Source organism: Equus caballus, chromosome 26, assembly GCF_041296265.1.
Source record: "Equus caballus isolate H_3958 breed thoroughbred chromosome 26, TB-T2T, whole genome shotgun sequence".
Lineage (NCBI taxonomy): Eukaryota > Metazoa > Chordata > Mammalia > Perissodactyla > Equidae > Equus > Equus caballus.
Genome location: NC_091709.1, coordinates 20,372,668 through 20,397,048, shown reverse-complemented (window position 1 = coordinate 20,397,048; position 24,381 = coordinate 20,372,668). Strand labels below are relative to the sequence as shown.

At 35.2% G+C, this 24,381-nt stretch overlaps 1 protein-coding gene across 5 annotated transcripts in view; it reads left to right on the top strand.

The window, feature by feature from the left end:
* The window catches only part of LIPI (lipase I), an 80,041-nt gene that overhangs the window by 1,789 nt on the left and 53,871 nt on the right, over positions 1 to 24,381 (top strand). For 3 of the 5 annotated variants that reach the window (XR_011433074.1, XR_011433073.1, XM_070252700.1), the window contains exons 1-2: positions 3,184 to 3,341; positions 15,319 to 15,704. Coding sequence is in view for 3 of the 5 variants with exons in the window: in XM_070252700.1 (XP_070108801.1) it covers positions 3,296 to 3,341; positions 15,319 to 15,704 (432 nt within the window). In the remaining 2 variants the exon portion in view is untranslated. Of the gene's footprint in view, positions 1 to 3,183; positions 3,342 to 15,318; positions 15,705 to 24,381 lie in introns of those variants that run through there. The other 2 variants (XM_070252701.1, XM_070252702.1) reach the window with 2 other exon arrangements.

Sequence of the window (24,381 nt, the reverse complement as noted above, 5' to 3'; positions counted from 1 at the left end):
ATTGGAGGCATGCATGGTAAGAAACCCAGCAGTAGCTAAAAAATAATTCACTTTACTCTCAGCATTTACTAGACCGTTAGTCACACTTAAGGTTTAATGGGTTAAATGTATGAACACTGTATAAGATTAGCCTTTCTTCACTCATATCAGAATGTCTTATACCCCTAACTATATGAAGACATCAAAAATGAAAATGTTTATATATAAATATCTGTATATATAATATATAAAACTATAAACTATGTTTATGTATAGATATATATTTTAAATATGTATGTATATAACAAGAACGCCTTTCTCCCCTTCTTTGCGCAGCTGGCTCTTACTCTCTCTGTAGCTCAGCCCGGGAGCATCTCCCGCAAGGCTTCACTGAACTCTGCACCCTAGATTAGCTGGCTGCCCCACCTGTGTGATTCCATAGTTTCCTAGATGTACCTTTTTCAAGCAAGCCCTACTCACTGTGAAGTACTACGGGGTAAATATATTTTAGTACCTGGGGCAATCCCTGACTCATCTGTGAATGTGTAATAAATAGTTGTTGAAATAATACGGTTTGAATAAGCGAATGTCTCTACTTTGTATGTCCAACAACTAAGTTATGCCTGGAAATCAGTGGATGCTTAATAAAACTTACATACATGAATGAACAAATGAGTGAATAAATGAATGGAGAAAGTTGGTAAATTAGTGTTAAGGGACTCCAGTGGATGCTTTTTTAAAAAGTGACCTTACTTGTCCTCATTATTTTTCTTACCCTCATTTTGTCTTTATTCTGATTTTCCTAACCATAGTTGTCTCAATTAAATATAGATTCTTTGCTGTTTTACTTTTATTAGATGTTTATTATAAAGAAATATTTTTAATATTTAGGGAAATAAATAAGAAAGTGAAAATCACCAATAAGTCTATGATGCAGAGATAAACATTTGGAGGAAAATCTTCCCAACTTTGACCTATGCATATATACATAAAACATATCTTAGGAAAGTAAACCTTACTGTGCATATTGCTTTTTAGCTTACCTTTTCTCCTCTAAAACCATGTAATGGAGACTTTCTACACCAATAAATATTGATTTATCTACATCCTTAATTTTCATCCACAGCTGTACATAATTAGCCTAATCCCCCATGATTAGCCATTTTCATTGTTTCCATTTTTTGGCTGTTATAAACATGCTGAAATAAACATCCTTGCTTATATGTCTTTGTGCGTGTGTTAGTATTTCTGTAGGAAAGTATCTTGGATGTTTAATTGCTGAGTCAAAGGGTAAAATCATTAAACATTTTGATATATATTGCTAAATCATACAAAAAGGTTGTGCCAAAATATATTCTGATAAAACATGACTCCCCATGTCAATAAACACTCCTAAGCTCCTCTTATAATTGCCTGTAAAGTGCCTAGAAGCATGGCTGGTGCATGGGGCTCAATCCATGTTATGTCTTTATCACCATCATCCTCATTGTCACTTTTATATTATTGTTATAGTGTATGCATAGCTGTAAGCTACTTAAAATCATTTTTTATATACAAAGAAGTCTAAATAAGTGCATAAATAAATATTGTTTGCTGAACTATAGGCGTTTTTTTGTGTTTTTATTTTGGTGAGGAAGATTTGGTGAGGTCTCTGAGCTACCATCTGTGCCAATTTTCCTCTATTTGTGGGATGTATGTGGGATGCTGCACAGCATGGCTTGATGAGTGGTATGTATGTCTGCACCCAGGATCCGAACCCGTGAACCCCGGTGCCACCGAAGGAGAGTGCATGAACTTAACCACCATGCTACTGGCTTGGCCCCTATAGGCATTTTATATAATATTTTATCATTCCTCAATATTTGGCTACTTAATGCAATAACATTAATAATTCCAACTTTATCACTATTGACAGTAAGAAAAAAATGAAAATGAAATGTAATTTCATATTTTGCAACTCTGCTATGTATTGTACTGTCTTAAATTTGAAGTTGATATTCTCAATATGAGCTCTTTAGAACAGTAAAGATGAAAATAATGTGCAAGATTCATATTACAGTGTCACATCAAAAGCACACAGCAAAAGAAAAATTATATGTTAAATAGGAAAGACATCTTTTAATTTGAGTATGAACTTAAGAAGACTCTCTTTTAACATGTAAGATGATTGATTATATTATTTTTCTTCCCACGTTCTGAAATGATGTGGTTTATTGTTATCTTTGTTAGAGGAGTGTAGTTGTTACAACTAAATGATGTGGAAGGATCTAGGCTATTTGGTGGTCTCCAGCCAAAACGTAGTGTTGACACCGTTTTAAGAATGAAGTCTCACATAAACTCTCGAGAGTTCAAACAGATCAAAATGATGAGAGGTTTCATCAGCAGTTAAATGTTTCATGATTTTTAAATGAATACTTCATTTCGTTTGTGGATCCTCTGAAGTAACTCCCCAGACCTCAGACTAATTTCTGCTGGTTGATGATGTAAATTAAACAGATCTGTTCTTAAAATATCTTTGGATATTTACAAAGACTTGAATTTCCAAAAAACAAATTTAATTTTTTAACTATAATGCATGTACTCAGAAAAATTTTCTATTTTCCTTGCCTGCTATGTCCATTGCTTGAAGGAAAATGAGGGAAACATTAAGTAAATGTGTAAAAAGAAAACCTATAATAATTTAAAAATATTTGTTATATTCAAAACAAAAATATTTTTGATTTTCAACTTGTAGGTCTCAAGGGACAGGCTAGAATTTTGAGTTTTAAAATAGCCACTGAGTTTGAGTTGCAAAATGACATAAGCATGCAAAGGCTGTGTTTTATACTTGACAGCTTGATGGATATGGATTTCATTATTGATTTTATGGTGCATAAAGACAACTTAGTTTGTTTCAAAATGAACGTAAACCACAACTTTTTCTAACTCTTTCCATTTCTAGCATTTTCTAACATCACATTTGCTCTAGGCTTTCAACCAACATATTCTTCATGACCACTTCTGACATCCTGAGGTTAAGAGGAATAAAAGAAAGATAGAATTAGCTTTTTCTTTCCCTTAACTTCAGCTTGTGTAGCTGAATGTTTGTGACTTATTACAGAGTCTTTGACTTAAAAATCCTTCTCACAGCCACAAACTAAATGGGAGAAAACGAACTACCTCACCTTTCAACAAACAGGGAGGAGCAAAAGGTCAAAGACCTTTTGCATCAAAACCTACTGGACTGTGACAATCTTACCAGAGAGAAACCTTAAGGAATTTCAGTATTTCTTTTTTGGTGAATCTGAGTGCTTCTTTTACTTTTATCAGATTCCAAATGAGAGTATACATTTTTCTCTGTTTGATATGCTGGGCAAGATCTGGTAAGAACTTAATAATTTGATTTATCATAAAAGATTGTGCATAAAGTAATCAGTCTGGTCTGCATTCTGGGATGAAGAATACTATGACACTGTTATCTGAAAAAATATATACTATGAGTACAGGGGCTAATTACATCAAAAAGATTATTATGAAGAAAGATAGTGTATATATGTATGTGTGTGTCTGTTTGGTAAATGGTATATTCTGTATTTTATTAGCTTTTCAGATAAATAGTAACTAAAAAACCTTTTACAAGGAAATGTAAATAGAAAACAAATAGGCATATTCAAGAGAAAGAATAATTCAATAATAAATTAATTCAGTATTTGAAAATCATGACTTAATAAACATCTTGTTTCAGTTTCATTTGTTCAAATAACCTTACTTTTGAGGAACATTTTTATGTAGGTCACTTGTCAATTGCAAAGCAAACAAGTAAGCATTACCATGACTTTCTCTTTTTTTTGTCCTATTATGCTAAGTCATAAGAAAAGCCAAAACTGGTTTATGGTAATAAAGTAGAACTTTATTCTCCTGGTTTACTCGTGTGTGGTAATAAAGTTTGCTAATTTTAGTGATATCATTTACTACTTTGTGGTAATAAAGTAGAACTTCTTGTTCTATTTTATGATAATAAGAAAAGTAATAAATTTAAAATTCACCATGAGTAGTTTCCTCGGGGGATTTTGCAAAAGCAGATCGTTTTCTTGTTTTAAATTTCTCTTTTAAAAAATTCTTGAATGTATGCTTGAATAACCTTAAAATATCAACTAGAAATTCAAATTATTTCGTGTTTCTTTTCAATTAGATAGTTGAACTAATCATAATTCTGGAAATGTTTGAGTTTTATATTCAAGTACAGAATCTAAATGGTACTAATATACAGTTTATGATTTATATTTTATAATTTAGTTATTTTGGAATAATTTTGATATGAATATCATTTATATTTGGAGGTTTCTTGATAGACATTTTCTGTTTGTGTAACGTATATAATAGTGACACCTTAATTTGAAAGTCAGAGAAATTTGAAGTCTAGGCCCCTAACCTTTGTGTCGTATCATAGTTGACATCATTTTACATCATCTTAATATCATAGTTTATACTACAAACTTATGTGGCAGACTTTCTGAGGTTATTGTTTTGATTAGTAGTTAGGCAGTTGCCTAAATTTTCAGTTGGGAAAACTCAGATATAATTACTAAGTATGTTTTTATCTCTGTTGACCAAAGTAGAATATCAGACCTTTTAGATAAAAATGACAGTAAATAGAAAATAAGGAAATTAAAGATTTGGTGAATCTCAAAATCATTCTTAACCAGTGCGAACTCTTATGCTTTCTCTTGTTTTCCTTGAATTCCCAGCTGCCTAGGAAATTTTCTTGAATTTTCAGTAATTTATTTCATATAGGTATGTTTTATTCAAATTATACATGCTCCTCCGTTCTCCGCTAGAGATTCTAATATATGTAACTGGAGGGCATGTTTCATACTCCTCAGTGTGAAAGGTATTACATGATTGTATCTGCCTTCAAAAAAGGAAAAACTTTCTGCAAAACAGATTAGTCAGATGTTTTTAAAATTTTTAAGTAGAATAAAATGGGAGCGGAGAGGTGGCTGAACAAACTGTATACAAATCTATATCGATATGCATATATATTCCAATAATATGCATTTATATTCTTAGTATGGTTTCTAATTCATAGCAACTGCTTAACAGCAGTTGTGGTTATTGCAGTTATAATTATAGGAAGAGTCAGCAAATATTTCCGTAAAGGGCTGGATAGTAAATATTTCAGGCTTTGAGGGCTGTACAACCTCTGTTGCATCTATTCAGCTCTGCCATCATAGCATGAAGCAGCCACAGACAATTAGTAAACAAATGAGTGAGGCTGTGTTCTAATAAAAATTTATTTATGGACATTAAAATTTTAATTTATTATAATTGTAACGTGTCACAAAGTAGTATTATTTTTATGTTTTTCAACCACTTAAAATGTAAAACCCATTCTTAGCTTGCCAGCCAGATTTAGCCCACAGGCCATAATTTGTCAATTCCTGTGTTTGGGGAAACTAGATGAGATGTTAAAGATAGATTAATTCATCTTTTTCATTTCACAGTTGAGGAAAGTGAAATTCTGAAAAATGGAGTCATTTTTCTAAGATGATAGAACTAACAATATGTGATATAGTACACCTGGGAATCTTGTTTAGAATGCAGATGCTTATCTGTAGACTGGAAGTGATTCTGTAAATCTAATACACTCCCAGGTGATACTCATGGGTATGTACACAACACTTTGAGGGGTAAGAGGATAGGAAGTTATAGAACTTTACATAGTAGGCTGTTTGTAGGGCAATGATCTTTCTAAAACCCATGGAATTATGAGTTTACAGCCTCAATAAATTCATCGTGATTTTCCTCTAAATAGTCTAAAAATCTTTCTGATGTAATTAGTAATTTATTTCTCTTGATTTACTAAAATCAGATGCACACAAGCAACTTTAATTTATTGTGCCAAAGTTTGTTTATTATAAGGGCGACATGAAGGAACACAAAATTTGCAGTTAAAAGACCCAGATTCAAGTCCTGATGGCTTGTTATCCTAGGCCAAATCGTTTAACCTCCCTGAACCCGTTTCCTTATTTTTAATTGGAAATAAAAGTCATAATACTATTTGCATTGTGAAGTTCAAAGGAGATAACATATATGTGCAATTTGGACAATTATAAGGCAACATAAATTAGGTTAGAATAAATCAGTGTTTTCTTCCATGTGCATTTTCTCAGATAATTTCCAGATGGAGAGCTTCAGCATGTGTGGCCCATGGACAGTCTGTACCAGAATCCTCTGGATTATGCACTGACTAAGTTGCAAGGCAGAGTAACTTCTCTCAGCAGCTTACCAAGTATGAAAATAGGTTTGAAATGAAAGAATAACATGAGTTAGAATAATATGAATCATAGGGACCATTTGTTTCAACTCCTTCCCTTTAAAGAGATCAGGGCTCAGAGATGAGAAAGAATTGGCTCAGAGGCACAAGAGATGTTTGAGAGAGGATAGAGGGACTTGGGTCTCAATTGTCCATGTTCAGGGCACTGTCCAGGGCTCTGGACTCTGTCCATTTTGATCTCCTTGTCTTCTTCACAGCCATTGTCACTAGAATGGAAATGTATTCCAGAGATACAGCTGAACAACTTGGAATGATTAGTCCTCACTTCACCATATGTCTTTGGTATTTTTAACAATTTTACTGCTTCTATAATTTGAAACCTTAGATTGTCAGAGAGTCATTATCTTCCTACGTATTTGGCAATAAAATTCAACATTGTGCTCCTGCTACTGAATTTCTAATCACAATCGAGTTACTTAGTCTAGTCCTCAGAACTTCAATTTGTTAATTTTTTAAACAAGGTTTTAAAAAGTCAACACTTATCTGTTTTAGATATCTTCATCTTTTGCTGGTGACAATATTTTTTGCTATTATTTTTTAATTAACTGGTCTATTTAAACCACTTTTTCCTCATTATAAAACTAGTAAATGAGTATTTCAGATCTAGAACACTCAGAAAATATTAAAATGCAGAAAATATAAAACACAGCAAAATATAGAAAAATGGAGAAAAAATCTACTCTGATAATACCATCTCCACAAACAACAATTAAGGCATTTGTTTATTTCTTACCAGTTCTATTACAGTAAATATGTGAGTATGCATGTGCACAAATGTGTGTATGTGTTTATAGTGTAGTGTATATATATTATATTTTATAGGTAAAATTAGGGACTATATATGTATATATATGGATTATATAGATTTCTTTTTTTTCTTCCCCTTTTTCCTTGAGGAAGATTGTTGCTGAGCTAAAATCTGTGCCAATCTTCCTCTATTTTCTGTGGGATGCTGCCACAGTGTGGCTTGACGAGTGGTGCTACATCCATGCTCAGGATCCAAACCTGTGAACCCCGGGGTGCTGAAGCAGAGCTCACAAACTTAAGCACTACGCTACTGGGCTGGCCCCTATATAGATTTCTTTATTGCTGCATAGAGTCCCCATTTTATGAAGGCACCATAATTTATTTTTCTAGTCTCTCATCACCATATATTTAGTTGATTCCTAAATAATCACTTTTTAAAACATTTTGTATTTTTTTTTACCGGGAAAGATTCACCCTGAGCTAACATCTTTTACTCTTTTTTTTTTTTCCCTCTTTTTTTTTTCCTTCCCAAAGCCCCAGTACATAGTTGTATTTTCTAGGTGTAAGTCCTTCTAGTTCTTCTGTGTGAGCCACCACCACCTCATGGCTACTGACAGACGAGTGGTGTGGTTCAGTGCCTGGGAACGGAACCTGGGCCACTGAAGTGGAGCATGCTCAACTTCAAGCACTAGGTCATCAGTGTTAGCTCCCTAAGTAATCACTTTTTAAAATCCTGTGATATACATTGGTGTTAATGGTCAATGGGTATAATGGTAAAAATGATATGGTAATATTATTTTAATTGATCTTCATTTGATTTTAAGAAGGTTGAGCACATTTTAATATGTTTATGAGCCATTTGAATATTTTATTTTGTAAAATATCTGTTTATATCTCTCACTTGGTGTTCAATTGGGGTATTCTTTTTCTTCATTTATAGTTCTTTATATGTAAGTATATTAATTCCTTTCCTACCTTATATTGAAAATATTTCCCTAGTTTATTTATTTTTGTCTTTTGGCTGGTTTATGGTGTTTATGTACAGAAGTTTTAAATTTATGTGCTGTGAAATCTATTGGTCTCATACTTTATGGTTTCTTCCTTTGTTTTTATGCTAAAAAGTCATACCTCAATCTGAGATCATGTACATATTGACTGCATTCTTCTTCCATTTCATATAATTTTATTTTTTCATGGAATGTTTTAATATAACCAGAATCAAGTAATTATCCTAGCCATTGTCTATTTAAAAATCCATTACCTTTGACTACTTTGAGTTGCCGTAGTTATCAAGAGTAGTATAATATATTTTTGGGTGTTCCCATTCTGTTGCATTAATCTATCTTGACTCAGTTTCACAGGCCTCTTTTTACTCAATTTATAATATAAACATAATTTTAACTGTCTTTACAATATTATTCATTTCTCTTGGGTACTTTCTCCTTTCCCCAAGACATCTCATCAACTGAGATATAAAACGTTTTCTGCATCCCAAAAATCTTTCCAATTAATCCCCTTACCACCTCTGGTTATATACAATCCTGATCTACTTTCTGACACTGGATTAGATATCCTTTTCTAGAATTTCATATAAATAGAATTAAAAAATATGTACCTTTTTATTTCTGGAATCTTTTTCTCAGCATAACATTTTTGAGATTCATCGAAGTTGTTTAAGCTGCTTATTCCTTTTTATTTCTGGGTAGTATTACATCATATAGATCCACCTACCACAATTTGTTTTATCTATACTCCTCTTGATTGACATGTAGGATCTTTCCAATTTGGGGTCTTTATGAAAAGAACTAGGAAGTTGTTATACATATAACATGTGGACAAATGTTTTCATGTATCATGGGTAAACGACTAGAAGTGAATTTTGGGGGTCATATAAATGCATATTTAACACTGTAAGAAACTACCAAACTTTTCCAAAGTATTATATCAGTCTGTCATTTCCCTCAGCAATGTAGGATACTTGAACTTGTTTTACATCCTCACCAATGCTTGGTTCTTTCAGTCTTTTTCATTTAGCTATTCTAGTGATTGTGTAGTGGTCTATTATTTTGGTTCAATTTACATTTTCCTGATGACTAATGATGTTAAGCATCATTCTTGAGCTTATTGGCCATTATATCATCTCTTGTGAAGTGTCTTCAATTCTTTTTCCAATTTTTAAAAATCAAGTTGTCTTCCTGTTTTACATATATATGTGTGTATGCACACACGTACAACACACACACATATTCTGGATACAGGTACTTTTTCAGATGCACATATTGCAAACCTGCATATTCATATTCTTAGCAGTGTTATTTTAGGAACAGACATGCTTCATTATGACAATTTTCAATTTATCATTTTTTCTTTTGTTTCATGCTTACTGTATCTTATCTGAAAAATCTTTGCTTACTTCAACATTGTTAATGTTTTTTCTCAATATTTCATACACATAGCCTGTTACCTGCCAGGGAACAAAGCCAATCAAAACAAGCAGAGCTGAAAGAATGAGAGAAAGAAAGGATGAATCTAAGTTCTCTTTTAATCTAGATGTAGTTTAGCTCCATTACAACTAAGTCTGACTCTTCTAGGGTCTCTACTGAATGTCTCTGATGTTCATTAGGGTCTTCCTACACTGGCTAGTTGGAGCTTCAGTGTCTCCCAGTACATTGTGACCTTTGGGATTATTCAGCTCACAGCTTTTTGTGGAGTTTCACCCTAGGCATGCCTAGGTTTGTACCCAGCGACAAACTAAGAGTCCCATCTGTAAATTTCGGAGCTCTGCTTCTGCACAGCTCCGTCCTTGGTGCCGCTCTGCGATGCAAATTCTAGTTGTTTCAGCCCCCCTAAACTCCAATCTTTCTCTCCAACTCAGCATGCTCTTCTTGGATTAAACTTTACTGCACTGGTCTGGAAACTTCCTCCAGACAGAAAGCTTTTGGATTAGAGGGTTCAAATCATTTGTTCTCTTTCTTTCAGGGATCACAGTCCTGTGCTTCTTGTTGTCCGATGTCTAAACTTTTTTTTCTGTACATTTTTATCTAGTGTTCTGGTTGTTTACAGAAATAAGGCAAGTCTGGATTCAGATATCCATCATGGCAGGAATTGGATTCTGTAAGTTTTGTTGTTGTTGTTTTGTTTTGATCATGGTAAAACATACATAAAAATTAGCATTTTGAAGTGTACAGTTCAGTGGCATTAAGTATATTCACATTATTGTGCAACTACTGCCACCATCCATCTCCAAAATTTTTTTAACTTCCCAAACCGAAACTCTGTACTCATTGAACAATAGCTCTCTACTTTCTGCTTCTTCTCAACACCTGGCAACAACTATTCTACTTTATGTCTCTATAAATTTGACTACTTTAGGTACCTCGTATCAGTGGAATCATACAGTATTTGTATTTTTGTGACTGGCTTATTTTACTTAACATAATGTCTTCAAAGTTCTTCCATGTTGCAGCATGTGTCAGAATTTCCTTCCTTTTTTTTTTTTTTTTTTTAAAGTGCGCTTTTTCTGGTAGAAGATTGGCCTTGAGCTAACATCTGTTACCCATCTTTCTCTTTCTTTTTCTCCCCAAAGCCCCAGTTGTATATCCTATTTGAAAGTCCTTTTAATTCTTCTGTGTGGGATGTCACCACAGCATGGCTTGATGAGTGGTGTGTAGGTCTGCACCCAGGGCCTGAACCAGTGCACCCTGGGCCCCTGAAGTGGAGTGTGTGAACTTAACCACTATGCCACGGGCCCAGCCCTGTGAATTGCCTTCCTTTTTAAGGTAAATAATATTCCATTGTATTTATATGCAAGGATTTTTTTTTTTTTTGGGTGAGGAAGACTCGCCCTGAGCTAACATCTTTTTCCAATCTTCCTCGTTTTGCTTGGGGAAGATTGTCGCTGAACTAACATTTGTGCCAATCTTCCTCCATTTTGTATGTGAGATGCCACCACGGCATGGCCTGATGAGTGGTGTGTAGATCCATGTCCAGGATCCAAACCCACAAACCCTGGGCTGCCAAAGTGGAGCATGCAAACTTAACTACTACACCACCAGGGCTGCCCCTATATATACACCAGATTTTATTTATCCATTCATCTATTGATGGACACTTGGGTTGCTTCTACCTCTTGGTCATTGTGAATAATGCTGCTGTGAATATTGGTGTATAAGGACCTCTTTGAGTCTCTGTTTTCAATTCTTTTGAGGATATGCCCAGAAGTAGAATTTCTGGGTTATATGGTAATTTTATTTTTAATTTTTTTTAGCAACTACCATTCCGTTTTCCACGTTTCACCATTTTTCATCCTCATCAGCAATATCATGAAGTTTTCGCCTAATAATTTTATAGTTTTAGCTTTATGATGTCTTTTGTAAGAATTTTTAACTTAAAGTCTATTTTCTCTAATATGAGAATAGCCATCTCTGCCCTCTCCTCCTTCTTTGCCCCAAACTTTATGAGGAATAATAGACAAATATAATTGTATATATTTAAAGTATACAATGTGATGATTTGATCTACATATACATTGTAGAGTGATTACCAAGATCAAGATAATTAATACACCCATCAACTCACATGATTAACTTTGTGTGTGTGTGTGTGTGTAATGAGAATATTCAAGAACTACTCTCAGCAACTTCCCAGTATACAAAGTGTCTTATTAATTATCAAGTATACAATATCATTATTTATTTATTTATTTTTTTGAGGAAGATTAGCCCTGAGCTAACTGCTGCCAATCCTTCTCTTTTTGCTGAGGAAGACTGGCCCTGAGCTAACATCCGTGCCCATCTTCCTCTATTTTATATGTGGGACGCCTACCACAGCATGGCATGCCAAGCGGTGCCATGTTTTCACCCGGGATCTGAACCCATGAACCCTGGGCCACCAAAGCAGAATGTGCCACCGGGCTGGCCCCTTACAATATCATTATTAACTATAGTCACCATGCTGTGCATTTTCAGTGTGTAGAAAGTTATGTGTACTATTTTACCTAGTGCAACAGTTAACATTTAAGGTTTTCAATATCTTTTTAAACCCATACTTATCTATTTATTAAAATTTTAAAAATTGTCATCTTTTAGGTCTCTCCATTAAGGAATTTTTTTACTGCACTTACTTCCTCTATACTCCTTTTAACCTTTGTTCCAAACTTATTAGTATATTGACTTATACTAATATTTAAATATTTTTACTGAATGTTTGAACAAGAATGGTGTTGAAATTATGTTTACATTTTACTAGGTTTTATAATGTTTACACTTACATTGGTGTCTAACTTATTTCCATGCTCACTTTCAATCTTTTCATACTGTGAGTTTCTGTGGATCTTGTCTCCAATAAATCTAGCATTTATTTAATAGTGATGATGTCAGGAACTCTACTCATTGATGAATGGTGCACTTTAGGAAGGGTATAAAATTATTAGGCCACAAATTTTCCATTTATAACCTTCAGTTATTACACTTCTATCTGTCATTGTTTTAAAGGACAAATCTGAAGTCATCATAACTTCATTCCTCTATTTGTAACCTGGATTTTCTGCCTCGATATTTTTAGGATATTTTTCTTTTTCATTGAAACCCAAACCAGTTTCTAGGATCTCTCTCGGTGAGTCTGATTCACTGATTTTCTCTGGGTTGTGATGTCCCTTTTCTTTTCACACACCTTGGTAGACAGTTATTTCCTTAGTTATTGTAACTGCTATCCTCTTCCCCCGCAAATTTCTCCCTTCCCAACAAGAGAACACCAATGACTTGTAATTTGAATCATCATTTCCTGTGCCATATCTATGTTTCCCTTCATAATTTTAATCTCTTTCTTCCTTCATTTCTTACTATAAGGTGAGCTTTCCATGTTTTTTTTTTACCATCTATAATGTGAGTTTTTATTCTGCAGTTATATTTTTACTTTTCCTGAATTGGAGTATCTCAGTATTCCATTTTTCATCTTATTCTATTGTTTTTTACCTCAATTTTCTCTTAATTGTCTCCTGCTCGTGTTTTTGAGACATGATCTTTCTTGCATTCTAATGGGGATGCTGTAGAATTTTCTGCACTCACTCCTCCATCTGGTAATAGATAATAGATTTCTCTGTTGACTGTTTTGGGTGATTTCTTTCCATTATTTTATCACAGGGATCCTGCTAGTTTATTCCTCCTTACTCATTCTAGGGCCAGGTAAAATCCATCCTGGCTTGGACTCGACCAGCTGTTTGGATGTATTGGTTGCACTTGGCCTTTTTAGAGTTCCAGCTGGTGGGGAAGTGGATGTACACAGTTCCCTACACAGTTCGTACAGTGGAGGAAGCATTGCTATTGCACTGTGGTTTGATTTATTGCTCTTCTCCACTTGCTCGTTCCCTAGTACTGAGAACAAGTGAGTCATCAAAGTTTTTCACCTGTCTAGGTATCTCTCAACTGTTAACCTGGGAATTTTAGGTCTTGCCTCTCCTTCATTACCTTCCTCCTTTGTCTTCTTCTAAATAATTGTGACAGTATAACATATATACTTTCCAATCTAGAATTATTAGAATTAATGCAAATTATCATGGATTTATCAAATATATGCTATATATTTATAGTTTTAAATATATTTATGTATATTAAATATTAAATATGTATATTAAATATAGTAAATATATTAAATATTTATGTATATTAAATATAGTAAATTAAATTATGTAAATGTAAATAAATGTAAATTAAATATGTATAGTAAATAAATATATTAAAAAATTAGAATTTATAAAATACGTGTACACGTAGTTTACTTAATCAAGTTATTTCTGAGCACTTATATCACTTTGATTTCTTCAGTATTAAAATAACGTATATTAGTTTATTGTTTTTAATGTGTTTTCAGACTAGTTTCTTAGGATTCATTCTTAGAAGTGGAATCACTGGCATAAAGTATACTAACATTTTTGTGAAGTTTTGATATATATTAACAAATTGTTTTCCCAAATCTTCTGACAAGTAAATTCCCAGAAACAGTACAAGTGTATGCTCTCATTACAAACAATGTTTTAGGATTATATGCTTATTTTGAAAAACATTCTAAAAATTATGAAAAAGAAAGTAAAAAGCAGCTATTATTTCACTGCATAGCAATGAGTGTTGCTGTTGATTTGGCTTAGTTATTTCATTTTATGCCCTACTTCCTTCTAGGATGGATAGATAGATAGATGGGAAGATAAAGAGAGAGAGAGAAGAAGAGAGAATGAGAAAGATAAGGGGGCTGGCCTGGTGGCGCAGCTGTTAAGCGCTCAAGTTCCGCTTTGGTGGCCCAAGGTTCATCAGTTCGGATCCTGGGTGTGGACATGCCACCACTTGGGACATCATGCTGTGGCAGGCGTCCCACATATAAAGTAGAGGAAGATGGGCACGGATGTTAGCTCAGAGCCAGTCTTCCTCAGTGAAAAGAGGAAGATTGGCAGTAGTTAGTTCAGGGCTAATCTTCCTAAAAAAAAAGATAGGATACACACATGGATGAGACTAGTATATATTTATATTTAAGGTGTTTTCAATTTTTTCAATTATGCATCCCTGTGGTTAATGTCTTTACATTTAATACAAATTGTTTATTTCGTTAGTTAAATCCCAGAAAAAAATCAGGAAGAATAAATATTTTTAAGATTGTGTGTGTGTGGTACACACACACACACGCACATAAAATTTCAAAAGAATGTTGTATCAATTTATGCTCTCAGCATCCACGTATAAGAATATTTGTTACCTTTACCCTCACAAGTGTTGTTAAAAGGATTTTTCCATTTTGCTTAATTTGATAAGAAGAAATGACACCTTATTGTTTTGATTTGTATTTATTTGATCATCAGGCAGGTAAAATATTTTTTTTCTAATGCTGACTATCCATGTATAAGTATTCTTATATTATATTCTCCAAAATTTCTGTTATAGTTCATAATTTATCTACTTTTATTGGTATGCATAACACTTTATTAACAATGTTAATGATTGTAGTCACATCATTGCTATTTTGTACTGATAAAAAATAATTCTTAACGTTTACCCAACTCCATTTATCTCTGTTTCATTGTAAATTTTGAATACTTCTAGTTCAAAAAGTCTTTTTACATAATCCAAGAATTACTTTAAACCATGTAGTTGCTCATAAATTATGTTTAAGTGCTAATGAAATGAAATCCTTCCCACCCTCCAAGTTCAATTCTATTCTTTGCAACAGCAACAGCATTCGAATCAAATGCTATCCCAGTACATACTCAGCTTGACTGACATTTTTGATTTCAGAGAATAAAAGACCATGCCTTGAATTCTCCCATCTAAGTGTAAAGGATTCCTTCAAAGATCTGTTTATTCCCAAGACGGAGACCTTTCTGATCATGTATACAAGGAGCAACCTGAACTGTGCTGAGCCACTGTTTGAACAGAATTACTCACTTAACGTTAATTTCAACGTAAGCAAGAAAACCGTCTGGCTTATTCATGGATACAGACCCACTGGCTCCCCTCCAGCATGGCTTCAGAACTTTCTAAGGGTTTTGTTGAAGCAAGACGATATGAATATAATTGTAGTAGATTGGAACCGAGGTGCTACAACTTTTATTTATGATAGAGCAGTTAAAAACACCAGAAAAGTTGCTGAGAGTTTGAGTGAGAGCATTCAGAGTCTTTTGGTAAGTCTGGAATTTTATGTATTATATACATTATACAATATACAGTGTGTTGGGCAATACCTCAAAGTGGTAATAAAATACTTTTTTTCCCATAAAATTAAGAATTACAATTTTGATATACTAACGTACGCAGTCATCTTTGTGTAAATCGATAGCTCTATATCTAGATGTGACATATCTTATTTTTTTTAAATTGTCTTAAAGACTCAGTTATTGTGTTTTATGTTAAAATCTTATTTTCTTTTTATTTTTTTTATTGTGGTAACTGTGGTTTATAACATAATATAAGTTTCAGGTGTACAACATTATATATTTCGATTTCCGTAGAGATTACAACATGTTCACCACCCAAAGACAAATTACAACCCATCACGACACACATGTGCCTAATCACCCCTTTCACCCTCCTCCCACCCCCTCTTCCCCTCTGGGGTAACCACCAATCCAATCTCTATTTCTATGTGTTTGTTTGTTGTAGTTTTCATCTTCTATTTATGAGTGAGATCATACAACATTTGACTTTTTCTCCCTTTGACTTATTTCACTCAGCATAATGCCCTCAAGGTCCATCCATGTTGTCACACGTGGCTGGATTTCATCGTTTCTTATGGCTGAATAGTGTTCCATTGTGTATATATATCAGATCTTTTTTATCCATTTGTCCCTTGATGGGTACCTAGGTTGTTTCCAAGTCTTGGCTATTGTGAATAATGCTGCGACAAGCATAGGGGTGCATATATCTTTATGCACTTGTGTTTTCAAGTTCTTTGGATAAATACCCAGCAGTGGAATAGCTGGATCATATGGTAGATCTATTTTTAATTTGTTGAGCAATCTCCATACTGTTTTCCATAGTGCCTACACCAGTTTGCATTCCCACCAGCAGTGTATGAGGGTTCCCTTCTCTCCACATCCTCTCCAATACTCATTATTTCCTTTCTTTTAATTATAGCCCTTCTGGCAGGAGTGAAGTGATTTCTCATTGCAGTTTTTTTTTTTAAAGATTGGCACCTCAGGTAACAACTCTTGCCAATCTTTTTTTTTTTTTTTTTTTTGGTTTTTCTCCCCAAATCCCCCCAGTACATAGCTGTATATTTTAGTTGTGGGTCCTTCTAATTGTCGCATGTGGGACGCTGCCTCAACATGGCTTGATGAAAACCCTGGGCCTCCAAAGCAGAGTGCCCGAACTTAACCACTCGGCCACGGGGTGGCGCCTCATTGTAGTTTTGGTTTGCATTTCCCTCATAGTTGGTGATGTTGAATGTCTTTTCCTGCGCCTGTTGGCCATCTGTATATCTTCTTTGGAGAAATGTCTGTTCAGATCTTTTGCCCATTTTTTAATTGGGTTGTTGGTTTTTTGTTGTTGAGACGTATGAGGTCTTTATATATTTTGGATATTAACCTCTTATCAGGTATATGGATGGCAGATATCTTCTACCAGTCGTTAGGCTGTCTTTTCATTTTGTTGATGGTTTCCTTTTGCTGTGCAGAAGCTTTTTAGTTTGAGGTAGTCCCATTTGTTTATTTTTTCTATTGTTTCCCTTGCCTGGTCAGACACGGTACCTGAAAATATGCTAAGACCAACGTCAAAGAGTGTACTGCCTGTATTTTCTTCTAGAAGTTTCATGGTTACAGGTCTTACACTCAAGCCTTTAATAAATTTTGAGTTAATTTTTGTGTATGGTGTAAAATAGTGGTCTAGTTTCATTCTTTTGCATGTAGCTGTCTAGTTTTCCCAACATCATTTATTGAAGAGACTTTCCTTTCTCCATTGTATGTTCTTGGCTCCATTGTTGAAAATTAGCTGTCCATAGATGTATGGGTTTATTTCTGGGCTCTCAATTCTGTTTCATTGATATTTGTGTCTCTTTTTGTGCCAGTACCATGCTGTTTTGATGACTATAGCTTTGTACTATGTTTTGAAATCAGGGACTTTGATACCTCCAGCTTTATTCTTTTTTCTCAGGATTCCTTTGGCTATTCAGGATCTTTTGTTGTTCCATATGAATTTTAGGATTCTTTGTTCTATTTCTGTGAAAAATGTCATTGGAACTTTAATAGGGATTGTGTTGAATCTGTAGATTGCTTTAGGAAGCATGGACATTTTAACTATGCTAATTATTCCAATCCAAGAGCACAGAATATCTTTCCATTTCTTGGTGTCTTTTTCAATTTCTTTCAATAATGTTTTATAGCTTTCAATGTACAGATTGGTTAAGTTTATTCTTAGATATTTTATTCTTTTTATTGCAATTGTAAATGGGATTGTATTCTTAATTTCTCTTTCTGCTACTTCATTGTTAGTGTATACAAACACAATGATTTTTGTATGTTGATTTTATATCTTGCAACTTGACCGTATTTATAATTTTTAAGTTTTTTAGTGGATTCTTTAGGGGTTTCTATGTATAAAATCATGTCATCTGCAAATAGAGACAGCTTCACTTCTTCCTTTCCAGTTTGAATCCCTTTTATTTCTTTTCCTTGCCTAATTGCTCTGGCAAAGACTTCCAATACTATGTTAAATAAGAGTGGTGGAAGTGGGCATCCTTGTCTGGTTCCAATTCTTAGAGGGATAGCTTTCAGTTTTTCTCCATTGAGAATGATATTTGCTGTGAGTTTGTCATATATGACCTTTATTATGTTGAGGTGCTTTCCTTCTATACCCATTTTATTCAGAGTTTTTATCTTAAATGGATACTGTATCTTGTCAAATACTTTCTCAGCATCTATTGAGATGATAATGTGATTTTTTTCTTCGTTTTGTTAATGTGGTGTATCACGTTGATATATGTATTTCTGAAGTGTCAGTTGTAATTTCTCCTTTTTCATATCTGATTTTCTGTTTTTTTCTTGGTGAGTTTAGCTAAAGGTTTGTGAATTTTGTTTATCTTTTCAAGAACCAGCTCATGGTTTCATTGATTTTTTTCGTTATTTCTGCTCTGATTTTTATTATTTCCATCCTTATACTGATTTTGGGCTTTGTTCTTCTTTTTCCAGTTCCTTTAGGTGCACTGTTAGATTGTTTATTTGGGATTTTTCTTGTTTGTTGAGGTAGGCCTGTATTGCTATAATATAATGTATAAACTTATAATGTAATATATAAATATATAAAAAATATAATATAATATATAAACTTCCCTTTTAGAATTGCTTTTGCTGTATCCCATAGATTTTGGCATGTCATATTTTCATTTTCATTTGTCTCTAGGTATTTTTTGATTTCTTCATTGACTCAATCGTTGTTCAGGAGCATTTTGCATAATTTACACATATTTGTGGCTTTTCTGATTTTCTTCCTACAGTTGATTTCTAGTTTCATACCTTTGTGGTTAGAAAAGATGGTTGACATTATTTCAATCTTCTTAAGTTTGTTGAGACTTGTTTAGCGGCCTGATGTGTGATCAATCCTGAAGAATGTTCCATGTGCATTGGAAAAGAATATGTATTCTGTGATTTTTGGATGGAATATTCTAGATATATCTGCTAAGTCTGTCTGGTCTAATGTGTGATTTAAGGCCTGTGTTTCTTTATTGATCTTCTGTTTGAATGCTGTGTCCATTGGTGTAAGTGTAGTGTTAATGTCCCCTTCTATTATTGTGTTACTGTCTATTTCTCCTTTTATGTTTGTTAATAATTGGTTTATATATTTAGGTGCTTCTATGTTGGGTGCATAGATATTTACAAGTGTTATATCCTCTTGTTGGATTGTTCCCTGTATCATTATGTAGTGCCCTTCTTTGTCTCTTGTTGCTGTTTTTGTTTTAAAGTCTGTCTGTTGTAAGCATTGCTACCCCAGCTTTCTTTTCTGTGCCATTTACATGGAGTATCCTTTTCATCCTCTTACGTTCAGTTTGTGAGTGCCTTTGGGTCTGAAGTGTGCATCTTGTATCCAGAATATATATGGGTCTTGTTTTCTTAGCCAATCAGCCACTCTGTGCCTTTTAATTGGAGCATTTAGTCCATTGATATTTAAAGTAGCTATTGATACCCTTACTGCCATTTTGTTACTTTTTTCTGGGTGTGTTAGCAGTTCTTCTCTGTTCCTTTCTTGTTCTCTTGCTCTCTTCCCTTGTGGTTTGATGGCTTTCTTTAGCATTATGTTTGGGTTCCTTTCTCTTAATTATTTTTTCTTTATTATAGGTTTCTGGTTTGTGGTTTCCATGAGGTTCATATATAATAATCTATGTAAATAGCAATCTATATTGATTTGATGGTCTGTTTAGCTTGAGCTCTTTCTAAAACCTCTACTCTTCACTACTCTCCTCCCACATTTTATGTTTTTGATATCATATCTAACTTCTTATTTTGTGTGGGTGTATCCATTACCCTCTTATCATTGAAATAGATAATTTTAGTTATTTTGTCTTTCGACCTTCGTATTATCTTCATAAGTAGTGGTTCTGCTACCTTTATTGCCTTTTTTTGATAATTTTCTTATTCCTATTTGTCAGTTCTCTTTCCCACTTAAATAAGTCCCTTTAGCATTTCTTGTAAAACTTGTTCATTGGTGATAAACTCCTTTAATTTTTACTTGTCTGGGAAACTCTCTATCTCTCCTTCCATTCTGAATGACAGCCTTCCTGGGTAGAATACTCTTTGCTGTAGGCTTTTTCCTTTCATCTCTGTAAATATATCATACCACTCCTTTCTATCCTATAGGGTTTCTGCTGAGAAGTCTGCTGATAGCCTTATGGGGTTTCCTTTGGTTGTCACTTGTTGCTGTTCTCTTGCAGCTTTCAGGATTCTCTCTTTATCTTTAATTTTTGACATTTTAATTATAATATGTCTTGGTGTGGACCTCTTTGGGTTTATCTTATTCGATGCCCTCTGTGCTTCCTGTGCTTGGATGTCTGTTTCTTTCCTTAGGTTAGCAAACTTTTCAGCTATTATTTCTTCAAGTAGATTCTCTGGCCCTTTGTCTCTCTCTTCTCCTTCTAGGACACCTATAATACAAATGTTAGTGGACTTAATGTTGTCCCAGAGTTCCCTTAGACTTTTCTCATTCTTTTTATTTCTTTTATCTGTTCAGCTTGGGTGATTTCCTCTAGTCTTTTTGTCTAGCTCACTGATCCATCCTTCTGTATCCTGTACTCTGCTATTGAGTCCTTCTAGTGAATTTTTCATTTCCAGTATTGTATTTTTCATTTCTGATTGGTTCTTTTTTATATTTTCCAATCTTTTGTTGACATTCTCATTGTGTTTATCCATCCTCCTCCCATGATCAGTGAGCATCCTTATGACTTTTTGCTTGAACTCTTTGTCTGGTAGATCATTTATTTCTGTTTCGCTTATTTCTTTTTTCTGGGGTTTTGTCTTGTTGCCTTGCTTGGAATGTATTCCTTTGCCTCCTTATTTTTCCTCTTTCTTTGTGCTTATATCCATGCATTAGGTGGGTCAGCTTGTCTCCTGATCTTGGAGAAGTGGCCTTATGTAGGAGACACCTTTTGAGGCCCAGCAGTGTGCTTCCCTCTAATCACCAGTTCCAAATATTCCAGGAGTGACCCCTGTGTGGTGGGCTATGTGTGCATTTCTGTTGTGGCAGGGTTACTTTTGCTGCAGGTGCCCAGGGAGTCTAGGCTGTGCCCCTGACCAGCTGAGTGTAATGCTCAGCTTTGTTTGGCTGCTATGGACCCTTCAGTCAGTTTAATGGGTTTGGGGAGCCCCAGCACAGTTGGCTGAAAGATCTTAGCACATTCCTGTTGCACTTTTTCTGTTGAATAAGTAGGCCCCTGGTGTGGCTGATTGTGAGGCTCAGGGGCTTACAATTGCTGCAGGCCTCTGGCCTGCAAGGCTGTTGTCAGCTATCTCAGGATTGTAGCTGACTGGGGCCAGGAGCACCCAATTGTTTCAGGCTTTGGAAAGTGGGGCTGATCCCCTATGTGGCTGTTTGAGAAGCACAGATCTTCTGCCACTGATACACCCCATGGCCCACAGGTCCACACCCACTATCAACATACTCCTTGTCTGTGCACAGTTCCTGACCCCCTGGAGTGGACCCTGCCACCCCATTGCAGTGGCCCACACACACTCCACCAATGTCCCACAATCTCCAGCCCCTCCTCAGATGCACCCTGCCCCACAGAGATGGACCCACTCACCTGCCTGCAGAGGATCCAGACACCCAGTCTATGCAGGCCAAAAAGTTGTCCAAGGGCTTGCTGTTGTGTTGGACAAGTCCCTAGAGCAGGCTGCCTGCCCTGGCTGAGCTGGATAAAATGAGTGCTCTAGTGGGCAGGGCAGATCCCTGGGCTAACGGGTGAGGGGAAGTACTCCAATGATGTCTGCCAGTGTCTGTGCCAGCACGACTGTAGTAAGTCATAGTAATGACTGCTGTCAATGTCTTAGTCCCTGGAGAGGTCTCACCTCTCACTGACATGCACCCAGAGCCTATCAGGTGAGTCTCTTTTCAACAAAGGACTGTGCACCTTTCTTTCTGGTGATTTATGGTTGCTTTCTGAAATAGGTGAATTTGTGTATGGGCCCTTTAAGAGCTGGCTTTTTTCCACTTATGTTCCATAGCTTTTCTAGGGGTTTTCCCCATTGTAGTTAATAGCCAGCAAAGCCAGATATTGTGACACTTGTCTCATTCTGCTGAGTCTGAAGGATGCTTAGAGCAGCAACACTCCCCTGCTCTGGTCCCCCACTCCTCCAGGGAAGGCTATGTACCTTGGAGTCACTCCTGGGTGGCTGGCTGTGAAGTCCCACATCTCACAAAGGTGGCTTTTTTCTCTCCAGACAGGAATTTCTGCCTCAGTCAGGACTATACCTTGTTGCAGTGGTTCTTTTTAATCCAATTTTCAGTTCTCTCTCAGGGGTAATTGTTCCAAAAATAGTTGTAACCTTGTTGTGTTTGTGGGAGGAGGTAAGTTCAGAGTCCACCTATGCTGCTATCTTGACACCCTCTCCTTAAAATCTTTTAAGATTTTTATTTTTTTAACTCTACCTATACCAACTTCAGGTTAAGGTAGTGACTCTGTGTGGAGAGAGGGGATAAACTATACAATCATTAGATTCTTTAGATATCTTTCCTAAAGTATGGCTAATATGTTTATAGTAAATCAAATTCGAATTGGTAAAAGTTAGAGAACAACAGCTTGGAAAGTAGCATGCTTCTGCCAGCCTTGGAGGAAGGTCTCAGTTCCATTCAGATTTATCCAGTATTTGGGTCTGGGCTTGGGATGGGTCAGACAAATTCAGGTCAGTTCTAGGTCATCTTTAGTTTGAATGATCTTTGTTTACTAAATCAACCCATGTGGAGATTCATGTCTGTTCTATAGAGAGGTGATGGTGATGGGCACGTGAGAGAAAGAGGGGTGATATCTGATGTGGGAGCATTCTTGGGCTTGAAATCTGCCTTTGAATTGTGTTGTGCTGAACTCCCAAGCCTCTGCTGAAATTGAAGAAGCACAACAGATCCAAGAAGCAGTTACGTGCAGTGGTTAGGAGTCAGACTGGAGGAGTTTAAAGACCAAATCCATCTCTTATCATCTGTGTGCTTTCGAGCAGTTGTTTAACCTCCCTGACTCATTTCCATATCTATACATTTGTGTTAACAAAACTTTATCACAATATTTTATTTAAGTATTCAAGGAAATTAATTCTTCACCAGTGCCTGGCATATGATTGAATAAAATCAGATATTGTTATTATTTTTCTGTCCCCAAATTTGGACGAAACCAAAATATCCGTCTAGAGAGAAAGAGGAGGTAATTGGTTCACCCATTCTTGCTGATGGTCTGTAAAGCGCATAACTGATTTTTCCTTGTAGCAGTGGTCTTTTCTCTAACTAATAAACATATATCTCAAAGTATGGGAAATATGAATGTTAAATAGAGAAATGTAGGAAAATTTGTAGTATTATGTAAATTTCTAACAGTGCTTTTGCTTACAAAGCCTTCATATTAAGGAGAAGGGAGGAAAAGATCAGAACACCAAAGTTGAGAGTGGTACTCCCTCAAATTTCTGGACTTTTCTCTGAGAAATTTGAAGAAAATTATCACCCTGTGCCTGGCAAGCCTAAGTCTAATTTCTCATTAGCAATAAATGCTCCACATTTGTCTGTAAGCTGTCAGATGTGTCACTGTGTAGAATGGACCATGACCTGCTTCCTGAGAGGATGGTGGGAGAAATTCTCCCTCATTTAAGCTCCTAATGGCCACCTGGGGCTGAGGCTCTAGGAGGTGTTCAAAACTTTGGCTTGGAAGTTTGAACTCCGTCATTCTCCAGCTTGCAACTGGGGAAACCACTTACAATCCATGAGTCTCATTTTATCATCTCTGAAGCGGGGATGGTCATTCACACTATTTAGTGTTCCTAGAGTTTTTGACACAATCTGATCAGATGAAAGAGGGAGGCAGATTAGTGTATCTTTTGGAGTTAGACAGACCTGGACTTGAGGACCATCTTTTTCCCTTGTGGTAATAAATATACATGGTTTCATACAACTCTTAAACCATATTTATTCTGCATTTAATAGGTGCCAGGGACAGTTTTAGGCAATAGGATAAAAATAAGTAACTCCTAGGACTATTTTGAATATTAAATATGAGATTTATATGGCACTTATCAAGGTAACTGGCAAAAAGCAAGTAGCAAATAATATTTAATTGTTTAATATTATAAAATGCTTCATTAATTAAAAGTATTTATTATTTTGCATATGCTATTCCAGATA